General features: G+C 40.7%; 1 gene segment (V, D, J or C); it reads left to right on the plus strand.

The window, feature by feature from the left end:
• The first annotated feature begins 5743 nt into the window (after window positions 1-5743).
• LOC132381710 (immunoglobulin heavy variable 3-33-like) lies at window positions 5744-6345 on the plus strand. The segment is given in 2 exon segments: window positions 5744-5877; window positions 5987-6345. Coding segments are annotated over 2 exon segments (444 nt in total).
• Window positions 6346-13357: the final 7012 nt, after the last annotated feature.

Consider the following 13357-nt stretch of genomic DNA (forward strand, 5'->3'; position numbering starts at 1 on the left):
CTACTCTTATGATTATGGGTAAAGTCCGGGGAGCCCTTGAAGATGCACAGCGAGCTGTGAGGTTGGTTGATACTTTCGGGAAGGGTTATCTGCGAGAGGCCAAATGTCATCTTTCCTTAGGGAATGCAATGGCCGCGAGCAAGTGTTTTTGTAAAGTACTGGAACTTGAAAGTGACAACACTCAGGCACTCACTGAGTTAAAGCATACAGACGTTGTATTGGAGTATGAATGAGTGGGTGAAATATTCCTTCCAACGGTCCAGATTGCATTATTGGGTGGGGCGTAGGGAGTGGTGTAGGTGGCATGGGGAGGGAATCGTTCAAATAAATAATGTGCGATAGTGGAGAATTTAGTGGAATGTTTCTGATCTGGAATGCTTTGCCTAAATGATCGTTTTGTTCAGTAGTGGGTGCAGAGAGGAAACAGGAGCAGATCAGCCTTTCTTTTGGAGACAGGGAAGAGCAGAGAGAGACCAATCGGTTTATAGGATTTGCTCTGCTAAAGCAGCGAAATTCAGAAATGAACGGCCTCACTCCCTGCTCTATTCTTCAATTGAATTAGTATTGATCATGTAGGTCTGGAAAATTCTCCAGCAAAGTGACTCTAAGAAGCACCCCAGCGTACAAGGAGGATGAGTTACATGGGGATTACAGCTTCCATATCGAGTCTTCATACCACGTATTAGATACAAAGAGTCTTCTGCACACTCATCTCAACTAGGAATGGGGCAGCAAAGCTTATATGTGGAGTGAAGCTTTCCCTAACCTGCCCCATCACATACACAGCACATGAGTTTAAATTTACTGTTCAAATGAATTGTTCATAGATAGAACTTACTCTATAATTTCTTGTCTTTCTCCAGCCCCAACCTGTTTTTTTAACTTTTTTTATTGAGTTTTCAAATAATTACAGAGATAAAAGAAAATATATCAGAGAAAAAAAAATATATATATACCCTACCCCCTCCCCTTTACCACTCCCCCCTAGCATCACTATATAAAAAAGAAAGAAAGAAAGGGGGAAAATAGAAAGGAAGAAAGAAAGAAAGAGTGCCTGGATATCGGATGATCCCCACATGCTCCATGGAGTTCGTAATAACTTTAGTATATATATTTATTTATTTCCCCAAATAACCAATTATTTCATCTTCGGAGCACCTATATATTTAATCCTGTCTTTTGTAAATAAGGGCGCCAAATTTTCAAAAATGTTTCATATTTATCTCTTAAATTGTAAGTAATTTTTTCAAGTGGAATACGGCCATAAATTTCCTTCTTCCAACGATCTATACTTAAGTATGTATCCGATTTCCAAGCAACTGCAATAGCCTTTTTGGCTACGACCAATGCAATTTTTATAAATTCTTTCTCATATTTATTCAATTTGGGTTTCGGTTTTATCTCTTCAATATCGCCTAGTAAAAATAATATTGGATTATGTGGAAGCTGTGTTCCAATAATTTGTTCCAATAAAACTCTTAAATTTGTCCAAAAATGTTGAATTATAGATCACGACCAAGTAGAATGTAAAGAAGTGCCGATGTCTTGTTTACATCGGAAACACCGATCGGATTAATTTGGGTTTAATTTATTTATTTTTGTGGTGTAATATATAATTGATGTAAAAAATTATATTGCACTAATCTTAACCAGACATTTATTGTATTTGTCATACTATCAAGACATAGTCTTGACCAATTTGTTTCTTCAATTTTAATATTCAAGTCACTTTCCTATTTTTGTCTTGATTATGGACTCCTTGTTTAATTGCGTGTTTTTGAATCAAGTTATACATATAAGAAATAATTTTTTAAATCTTTCCTTTATGAATTGAAGTTTCTATTTCATTCGATTTCGGCAATAACATTGTTTGACCAAATTTTTCTCTTAAATAAGCTCTTAGTTGGAAGTATCAAAAAAGAGTATTGTTTGATACTTTATATTTATTCTTTAATTGATCAAATGACATTAATAGACCTCCTTCAAAACAATCTCCTATCTATCTAATCCCTTTTAGAAACCAATTATATAAAAGTTGATTATCCATTGTAAAAGGAATGTCTATTTTGAATTAAAGATCTCTTTGCTATTAAAGATTTCTTTGTCTCATCATCAACATTTATCTTATTCCATAAGTCAATCAAATGTTTTAATATAGGAGTGTGGCGACCCATTTCCTGGCACATCCGAACCGACTCACAATTAGATAGCCTACGGGGGTTTGCGAGCACAGAGCTTTGGAGCCTCTGCGCCACGGGGGGCAGGTTGAGGGAGGCTTAAAAGCAAGGCTGGGTATTTCGAATAAAGTTTTTCTTCGACTGCAGTTACCGACTCCGTGTCGTAATTTTAGCGCTGCATGTAGCACACAGCTACAGGAGATTCTTTCTTTTCCCGTATCCATTTAGATTCCCATTTACATATAAAACCTTCTGGTGTATTTTCTCCTATTTTATCTAGTTCTGTTCCAATCCATGCCGGTTTATCTTTCTCAACAATAGATGCAATAATTCTAAGTTGGCTTGCTTTATAATAATTCTTAAAATTTGGAAGTTGTAACCCTCCTAGATCAAATTTCCATGTCAATTTTTCCAACGAAATTCTTGACATCTTACCTTTCCAAAGAAACTTCCTGACATATTTGTTTAACTCTTGAAAAAACTTCTGAGGTAGTTCTATTGGTAATGATTGAAATAGGTATTGTAGTCTAAGGAATATATTCATTTTTATGGTATTTACTCTACCGACTAATGTTATTGGTAATACCATCCATTTATCAAGATGTTCTTGAATTTCTTTCAGTAATGGTAAGTAATTTAATTTATACAAGTTCTTTATATCATTATCAACTCTGATACCTAAATATTTTATTCCATTTGTCGGCCATCTAAATTGAGTTATTAATCGACATTGACTATATTCTCCTTTACTAAGAGGTAAATTTTCACTTTTATCCCAATTTATTTTATAACCTGATATTTTCCCATATTCTTCTAACCTATAGGTTAATTTACGCAACGAGTGCAATGGGTTTGTTAAATAAAGCAGAACATCATCAGCAAATAAGTTAATCTTATATTCTTCCTGATTAACTCTAAAACCCTTAATATTTGGGTCCATTCTAATTAATTCAGCTAATGGTTCCATCGCCAACACGAATAAAGCAGGTGATAATGGACAACCTTGCCTAGTTGACCTTGTTAGCTGAAATGGTGTTGAAATTTGACCATTTGTCACTACTTTAGCTTTGGGATTAGTATTTAAGGTTTTAATCCATTTTATAAAAGATACTCTTAATCCATATTTTTCCAATACTTTAAATAAAAAATCCCATTCCAATCTATCAGATGCTTTTTCTGCATCCAAAGCAACTGCCACAGTCATTTCTTCCCTCTTTTGTGAGCCTCAAACTGGTTTGATTAACATGTACTTTACTACATTAACCAGTGCTGCTGATGATTCAGTAAAAGTGGTTTTGAGATAAAGTACTGACTTTTATAAAGCACCTTTGATGGTGTCCCCGAACTCTCACAAGTAATGAAATAGTTTCAAAGTACAGCGCTGTTGTAGAGTCTGGAATGTGGAGCCACTCTGAACACAGCTGAATCCGCAAACGGCAAGGTGTGAACGATCAGACAGTCTGTTCTTCATTTGCAATCTTTTTTATTGAATTAAAACAAATTATATGAACAGATACAAATCAAGAGAGGATATATCAAATACATAATACAATAAACGTAGACAAAGAAAAGGATATACACTGTCAAAATCGAACTCTGTCTAAGATTTTAGCCAATAGACTTGAGAATATCTTGCCTACTGTTATCTCAAATGATCAAACTGGATTTATTAAAAATAGGTATTCACTTTTTAATGTTCGAAGATTGTTAAATATTACTTATTCTCCCTCAGTTAAAGGATCTGAATGCATTGTGTCTCTGGATGCAGAGAATGCTTTTGACAGGGTAAAGTGGCCTTATTTGTTCCAGGTTTTGAATAGTTTTAATTTTGGTCGGGGATTTATTTCCTGGATCAAACTGATTTATCAAGCCTCGAAGACCTGCGGTTGTAACTAATAATCAAAAATCTCCTTATTTCAGATTATATAGAGGAACAGGTCAGGGTTGTCCTCTCAGTCCTTTTTCGTTTAATTTGGCATCAGAATCACTTGCTGTTGTTCTTAGGGATTATAATTCTGTTCAGGGTATTAAGAGAGGGGGATAAACTACATAAAGTCTCATTATATGTAGATGATTTATCAGTTTACATTTCAGACCCTAGAAATCTATTCCCGCTATGCTATCAATATTTACTGAATTTGGTATTTTGTCTGGATATAAATTAAATTTTCATAAAAGTGAATTATTTTCCATTAGTAATTACTCTGATTATCATGATCAAATACAATTTAATATTGCTAAAAATTATTTTGCCTATCTTGGTATTAAAATTACTAAAAATTTTAAAGACTTATATAAGTTTAATTTCCTTCCCCTAAACGAATATACACAACTAACGTTTTCCAAATGGTCGCCTATGACGATGTCTTTGATTGGTCGAATAAATGCTACAAAAATGGTAACACTACCAAAATTTTTACATACGTTTCAGGCGGTTCTATCCTTTGTCCCGAAACCGTTCTTTGACAGAATAGATTCTATGATGTTGTCATACATTTTGAATACTAAAAGTTCTGGAGTGCAAAATGCTTTACTGCAAAAATTAATCAACCGGAGGACAGGTGTTAGCAAATTTTAGATTTTATTTTTGGGCAATTAATATCCGTTATATCACTTATTGGATTTACGGTATAGTTAATCAGGACTGTCCTTCATGGTTAGAATTGGAGGAGAACTCGGTAAGGGGGTTTTCTTTTGATTCTTTACTGGGAGCTCCTCTTCCCTTTTTGGTCTCTATGATAGGTAGACAATGTCTGAGTCCGATTGTTAAAAATACATTAAAAAATGGTTTCAGTTTGACTTAAATAACTTTGTTCTCTCCAGTAATATACATTTTAACGTTGTTTGAAAACATCAATTCTGGACAAGGCATTTTTTAATGGAAAACTAAGGGGATAAAAACTGATTTAGATTTGTTTTTAGAGGATTATTTGATGTCCTTTTTGCAGTTAGTGGATAAGTATGATATACCTAATGCACAACTATTTAGGTACTTACAAATTAAGAATGTTTTCCTGATTTCTTCCCAAATTATCCATTTGTTAATTTACCGACTATGACAGAGGCTATTTTCCATAGCATTGACGAGGCATGCTGGTTCCGCTAGGGCTCACTGGACTTAAATCAGAATGATACGTCCTACCACACTATTTGAAGTAGTCATTAAGCCGTGCTCCCTGTTAATGTTAGACAGGAAGGATTGATGCATGGGGAGAACCTGTGACTGATGTCTAAACCTTCCTGTCCACTGGCTGATGTCTCCCAGCCCCTGCCTTTCAGGAGGAAACCTGTCCACTGACTTGTGTCTCTCATTCGTTTTCGCCGGGGTCCTCTGCGTTTCAGTTTGCACAAACTGTTTGTCACCGAAAGTGATGAGTATGACAGATCTTCAATCCGGATCTAGTCACTGCCGGTGGCCTGTCTCCTGTACAGAGACGAATGTGTTTTGGAAAATTGAAATCTCTGATGGGGGCGGGGACAGGAAATTCTGTCTCTGGTTTCATTGTGTGGGAGTCCTTACAAGCTGAGGCTGCTCCTCTCACTGGCAGTCTCCTCCTGTATTTGAACAGCGCTCTCGACTTCTCGCGAAAAATCCGGTCTCAACTAAAGCTGCTGATGTCAAAAATATTCAAGTCGGAATCAGTGCTCAGCGCGATAGGGACCATTCCTTATTTCTGTCTTCTCCTGCTTTGCCTTCCAGGTGTCTGTCACGCAATTTATAATCTACCCAAAGATGGCGGTTTCTCCGAGGCTTTGTGAATCTATGCTTGTGAAACATTTTCATTAATTCTGCTCTTCTTTTTTGACAGGCGTGCAGTCCAATATTCTGCTGAAACAACCGGAGTCAGCTGTGGTAAAGCTTCGACAATCCCACAAATTGACCTGTGCAGTCAGTGGGATCAGCCTCAGCAACTATAACATGCACTGGGTGAAACAGGTCTCCGGGAAAGGGCTGGAATGGCTGGCCGCTGTATGGGCTAACGGTGACAAGAAATACGCGCCTGGAGTCGAAGGCCGATTCGATGTTGCCAAGGACAGCAGCAACGTTTATCTGCAAATGAACAACCTGAGACTGGACGATGCGGCCACCTATTACTGTGCGGGAGACACAGTGAGAGAAATCGGGAGCCAACCGGGACAAAAACCTGGCGACAGCGCCGAACAGTAAGGCGCAGATGGAAAGGTCAGTAATGAGCTGTCTCCCGATCGTTCTGTGCTACATCCGCTCGTCCTGATGGGTGAGGTGATAGCGTACGGGGAGGAATATCTTTAGAGTTGGCGAGGCAGTGGATGAGTGGTGTAGAAATACTACAGCAGAGAATTGAAGGCACAATGCCTTCATAATTTCCAGGTGTCCTTGCATTAGCGGATGGGGTTTGGAAGTAGTACAGATGGTGTGGTGAGGGCACTAATTAAGGGAACGGTTTTTGATTAACGTTATTGATCTGGAATACATTGCCTGAATGAACCTGATATCCAATAGTGAGACTAGAGGTGGTACCGGAGGAGATTTGACATTCCTCAGGGTACAGGGAAGAGCAAAGAGCCAATGGGTTTACTCAGTTTGCTCAGCTAAAGGGAAGCACAGACTTTATCGGATGAATGGCCTCAAGCTCTGCTCTGTCTTTCAATAGAATCAGTATTTAGCTTGTAAATCTGGTGAACTCTTCCTCAAAGTGATTCCATCAAGCATTCCAGAGTACACAGAACAGATTACAACTACCATGTCTCGTCCTGGCAGCTACGAATTAGATAGAAAGCTCCTTCTACACGGTCCGATCCTTCCCAAGGAAGGTGCATTAGAGTGTATCCTTCCCCTAAACTGTCCCAGCACATAGTCTCGGAACATAATTTGAACTTTAATGTTCAAAAGAACTGTTTACTCTCAGTTGACAGATGGAGCAACAGCTCTAGTATCTTGCCTTCTTCGATCGTGACTGTTTTTTTTAAGTGCTTTCCTCATAAACTAGTTTTTCTGGTGATTCGGTAAAAGAGTTGTGAGATAAAGTCCTGGCATATACAGAGTACCTTTCATTGTGCCCCGAGCACTTCAGCGGGCAAAGACGTAGATGTAAAATACGACTCTGTTACAGTGAAGGGAATATGGAGCCATTCTTTACACAACAAAATCCATGAACGTTGACCTGATAACAATCAGATAACGTACTCATGTGATTGCTTCAAAGGAGAAATATTGTCCAGGGAATTATGGATAGAGTGATTTAATGGGTAGTCAGAATGTTGGATTCAAAGCGATGGAGGACATGGCAGCATATGAAATCAGATAAGTAGCGCATTAGGGAGTGATCCAATGGGCAGACAGAATGTTGGATTCAGAGTGGTGGAGAATATGGCAAAGCATGAAATCAGATCAAGAGCGCTGAGGGAGGGAAGAAAAACCACGGATCCAACCACAACAGAAGTAACAAATTTAAACTTCGGCAATAATAATCTGCAACGCATTTCGATCTGCGGTCAGATTTCCAATTTGTATTCTTTTTTAAATCTGGCATTCAGCGATAATTTCCTGTCAGAAATAATGACGTCCTTCAGGAAAGAGATCTCACATCCTTAACTTCAGAGTCTCTTTATGACTCATGATACATCAACGTAATTGCCTCCAAACGCCCTCGGAAAGGGTACTCAGGTGGGCAATTCATTCTAACTTCATCGGCACAGCCCAGAGCACAAATGATGAATATCTAAAATTGCCCATCTCTTCGTCAAGCCACCCGAGGCTCCATCAAATTAATACAGTACAGACATCAATCAGACAGAATCTCATCCGATCCGGTGTTTCACCCCCATTATTTTATACAAATGTTATTTCGTTGCAAATTTCTTCAAATCTGACACACGCACCTCCAGTTCCCCCCCTTTAGCCCAGCTCTCGACCGTCAGTTTCATCGGTGTTTTTGTGAAATGCGAGGAACTGTTCGTGACAAAACTGCCGTTTCCAGGATGTATGATTCCTTCGGCAACAAATCTGCCTGCTGGCGTTATTCTGCATCCTGCACTGCCAGCTCTGAGAAGCTCAGGGAGCATTTGCGGTTCGAGAAATAGAGTTACTGGTTTATATCAACGCCCTTTCACCAAATCCTGTCAGTCTGATATGTGACAACTAGACTACATCCAGTTTTATTTTACCGTATTTATTTTGATAAAGCCAACTTGTTTTTCATTGACTACTGCAAAACCAAAATATCTCAGGGCCATTCCCAACTCAGCCAATACGTCTCCAGTATGTCACTTGATCTGGGGGTCAATTTCAATTTTTTTTACACATGTCAGGGCTGTTGGCGTTGAGCTGAACCCCGCCACCGTACCTAGAAGACCGGTGGATCGCTCTTGGCGCTGATTTTGGGTGTTATGAGCAGTTCTCGTCATTTTAGGAAGGAGGTGATGTTTTTTGATCTGGTAGAAAGTGTGTCACTTCTATGTTATACGTAACGAATACTTAGAAATAGACAATAGGTGCACAAGGAGACCATTCGGCCCCTCGATCCTGCACCGCCATTTTGAGATCATGGCTGATCAATTACCATCAATACCCGTTTCCTGCCTTGTTCCCATTTCCCTTGATTCCCCTATTCATAAGATACCTATCTAGCTCCTTCTTGAAAGCATCCAGAGAACTGGCCGCCACTACCTTCCGAGGCAGTGCATTCCAGACCCCCAGAACTCTCTGGGAGAAGAAGTTTTTCCTTAACTCTGTCCTAAATGACCTACCCCTTATTCGCAAACCTTGCCCTCTGGTACTGGGCTTTCCCAGCATCTGGAACATATTTCCTGCCTCTATCTTGTCCAATCCCTTAATAATCTTATATGTTTCTATCAGATCCCCTCTCAATTCCAGCCTGTACAAGCCCAGTCTCTCTAACCTCTCTGCGTAAGACAGTCCAGACATCTCAGGAATTAACCTCGTGAGTCTATGCTGCACTTCCTCTACAGCCAGGATGTCCTTCCTTAACCCTGGAGACCAAAACTGTACACAATACTCCAGGTGTGGTCTCACCAGGGCTCTGTACAAATGCAAGAGGATTTCCTTGCTCTTGTACTCAATTCCCTTTGTAATAAAGGGCAACATTCCATTAGCCTTCTTCACTGCCTGCTGCACTTGCTCATTCACCTTCAGTGACTGATGAACAAGGACTCCGAGGTCACTTTGTAATTCTCCTTTACCCAACCCTACACGGTTCAGATAATAATCTGCCTTCCTGTTCTTACTCCCAAAGTGGATAACTTCACACTTATTCACATTAAACGCCATCTGCCAAGTATCTGCCCACTCACCCAGCCTATCCAAGTCACCCTGAATTCTCCTAACATCCTCATCACATGTCACACTGCCACCCAGCTTAGTATCATCAGCAAATTTGCTGAAGTTATTTTCTATGCCTTAATCCAAATCGTTAACGTAAGTGGTAAACAGCTGTGGTCCTAATACCGAGCCCTGTGGCACCCCACTATCCACCACCTGCCATTCCGAGAAACACCCATTCACCGCTACCCTTTGCTTCCAACCTGCCAACCAATTTTCTATCCATGTCAATGCCTTCCCCCCGATGCCCTGAGCTTTCATTTTACCCACCAATCTTCTATGTGGGACCTTATCAAATGCCTTCTGAAAATCGAGGTACACTACATCCACTGGATCTCCCCCGTCTAACTTCCTCCAATAACTCCAACAGATTAGTCAAGCATGACTTACCCTTGGGTAAATCCATGCTGGCTCGGCCCAATCCTATCACTGTTATCCAGATATGCCACTATTTAATCCTTAATAATGGACTCTCGCATCTTTCCCACCACCGATGTCAGGCTGACAGGTCGATAGTTCTCGGTTTTCTCCCTCCCTCCTTTCTTAAAAAGTGGGATAACATTAGCCATTCTCCAATCCTCAGGAACTGATCCTGCATCGAAAGAACATTAGAAAATGATTACCAGTGCATCCGCAATTTCCAGGGCCACCTCCTTTAGTACCCTAGGGTGCAGACCATCTGGACCTGGGGATTTGTCAGCCTTCAGTCCCATCAGTTTTCTCATTACCTTTTCCTTCCGAATGTCAATCTGTTTAATTTCCTCTGTTACCCTATGTCCTTGGCCCATCCATACATCTGGGAGATTGCTTGTGTCTTCCTTAATGAAAACAGATCATAAGTACTCATTAACTTCTTCTGCCATTTCTCAGTTTCCCATAACATTTCACCCAATTCATTCTTCAAAGGCCCAACATTGTTCTTAACTATCTTCTGTCTCTTCACATACCTAAAAAAGCTTTTGCTATCTTCATTTATATTCCTTGCTAGCTTGAGTTCGTACCTCATTTTTTCTCCCCGTATTGTCTTTTTAGTTAAGTTCTGTTGTTCCTTAAAAACTTCCCAATCATCTGTCCTCCCACTCACCTTAGCTCTGTCATATTTCCTTTTTTTGAATGCTATGCAATCTCTGACTTCCTTTGTCAACCACTGTGGCCCCTTTCCCCCCTTTGAATCCTTCCTTCTCTGGGGGATGAACTGATTTTGCACCTTGTGCATTATTCCCAAGAATACCTGCCATTGCTGTTCCACTGCCTTTTCTGCTAGGTTATCCGTCCAATCAACTTTGGCCTGCTCCTCCCTCATGGCTCCATAGTTTCCCCTGTCATCTGCAACACTGACACCTCCGAGCTGCCCTTGTCTTTCTCAAATTGCAGATAAAAGCTTATCATATTATGATCACTACCTCCTAATGGCTCTTTTACTGCAAGATCGCTTATCAAATTCTGTTCATTACATAGCACTAAATCCAGAATAGTCTTGTCCCCGTTCGGCTCTCGTACAAGCTGTTCCAAGAATGCATCCCGTAGGCACTCTAAAAACTCCCTATCTTGGGGTCCAGCACCAACCTGATTCTCCCAGTTCACCTGCATGTTGAAATCCCTCATACCTCCTGCGACATTACCTTTGCCACATGCCAATGTTAACTCCCTATTCAACTTGCATCCAATATCCATGCTACTGTTTGGGGGCCTGTAGACAACACCCATTTGGGTCCTTTTGCCCTTACTGTTCCTCAGTTCTATCCTCACAGACTACTTCTCCTGACGCTATGTCCCCCCTTGCAAAGGACTGAATCTCATTCCTCACCAACAGGGCCACCCCACCCCCTCTGCCACAATTCTGTCCCTACGATAGCACGTATACCCTTGTGCATTCATTTCCCAGGTCTGATCTCCCTGCAGCCATGTCTCCGTTATCCCAACAACATCATAGTTACCCAATCGCACCTGGGCTTCAAGCTCATCCGCCTTATTTCTGACACATCGTGCATTCAGATATAGAATTTTTAGCCAATTTCTCCTCTCTCTGTTTGAATCGCTGCCTATTGTGCTTACCCAGCTCCCCGAATTCCCAACGGGCTATAGGCGCCTAGGATTTTTTTGTCCTTCCTAAATTTACTTATTCTTTCAACACATTTAACTCCGTGATCCGTCAGGCCATCCCTCTGTACATGAGTCCTCCTTATCACTTGTTCAAGTGTAAACTTAGGTTCAGAGTTCTCTACGGAAAAGCTTTTGTTGCGTTTTTAGGGATGACTTACAGTAGATTGAAAAGCTTAAGCATATAGACATAAAGAAAGAGGATGTGCTGGAGCTTTCGGAAAGCAATGTTGGATAATTCTCCGGGATTGGATGAGATATACCCAGGCTACTGTGGGAAGCGAGAGAAGAATTGCTGAGCCTCTGTCAATATTCTTTGCATCAACAGTGAGTATTGAAGAGGTTTCGGAGGACTGGAGCGTTGCAAATGTTGTTACCTTATTCATCAAAGGGAGTAAGTATAGCCCAGGAAATTATAAACCAGTGAATCTTACTTCAGTGGTTGGTAAGTTGATGGAGAAGATCCTGATAGGCGGAATATATGAACATTTGGAGAGGCTTAATTAGATTAGGAACATTCATCATGTTGTTTTGTTTTTCAAAGGCAAGATGTACCTTACGAGCCTGATTGGCTTTTTTGAGGTTGTGACTAAACACATTGATGAAGGTAGATTAGCAGATGTGGTGTATATTGATTTCAGCAAGTCATTTCATAAGGGTCCCCATGCAAGGCCTATTGAGAAAGTAAGGTGGCATGGGATCCAAGGGGAACATAGTTAGTGGATCCAGAATTGGCTTGCCGACAGTTCGCGAAGAGTGGTTGCAGACCGATCATATTCTGTATGGAGGTCGGTAACAAGTGATATGACTCCGTGATCTGTTCTGGGACCCCTACACCATAATTTTTGCAAATGACCTGAATGCGGAAGAGGAGAGATGGGTTAATAAATTTGCTGCTGACACAAATATTCGGGGAGCTATGGATATCCTGACGGGATGTCAAATGTTACAGCGGAACATCGATAGGATGCAAAATTGGGCTGAGAAGTGTCCAATGGAGTTCAGCCCACACGTGTGCGAGGTGGTTCATTTTGGTAGGTCAAATATTATGGCAGAATATAGTATTAAAACTCTTAGATTATGGAGAATCAGAGGGATCTTGGGGTCTGCGTCGATAGGTCCCTCGATTCTGCTGCGCGGTCGGACTCTGTAGTTAAGAATGCATACGATACATTGGCCTTCATTAACCATGGGATTGAGTTTAAGAGCCGAGAGATAATGTTACAACTGTATAGGACACAAGTCAGATTCCAACTGCAGGACTGCGCTCTGTTCTGGTCGCCCAACTAAAGGAAGAATGCGGAAACTCTAGAGAGAGTGCAATGGAAATTTACAAGTATGCTGCGTGAATTGGGGAGCATCCATTACAGGAATAGTTTGAGTGAACTCGGACTCTTCTGCTTGGAGCGGCATAGAATTAGAAGTGAGCTGATTAAAGTGTGTAAGCTGATGAGAGGCTTTTATCGTGTGGATAGTCAGAGGCTTTTTCCCAGGGCTGAAATGGCTAGCACGAGAGGGCACGGTTTTAAGGTGCTTGGAAGAAGGAACAGACGAGATGTCATGTGTATTTTTTTTTACTCAGAGTGTGGTTAGTGTGTGGAATGGGCTGCCGGCAACGGTGGTGGAGGCAGATACGATAAAGTTTTTTTAAAGAAACTCGTGGATAGGTAAGTAGAGCTTAGAAAATTAGAGTGCTATGGGTAACCATGGGTAATTTCCAATGTGCGTGCATATTCGGCACAGTATTGTCGCCCTAAGG

Source organism: Hypanus sabinus, chromosome 26, assembly GCF_030144855.1.
Source record: "Hypanus sabinus isolate sHypSab1 chromosome 26, sHypSab1.hap1, whole genome shotgun sequence".
Classification (NCBI taxonomy): domain Eukaryota; kingdom Metazoa; phylum Chordata; class Chondrichthyes; order Myliobatiformes; family Dasyatidae; genus Hypanus; species Hypanus sabinus.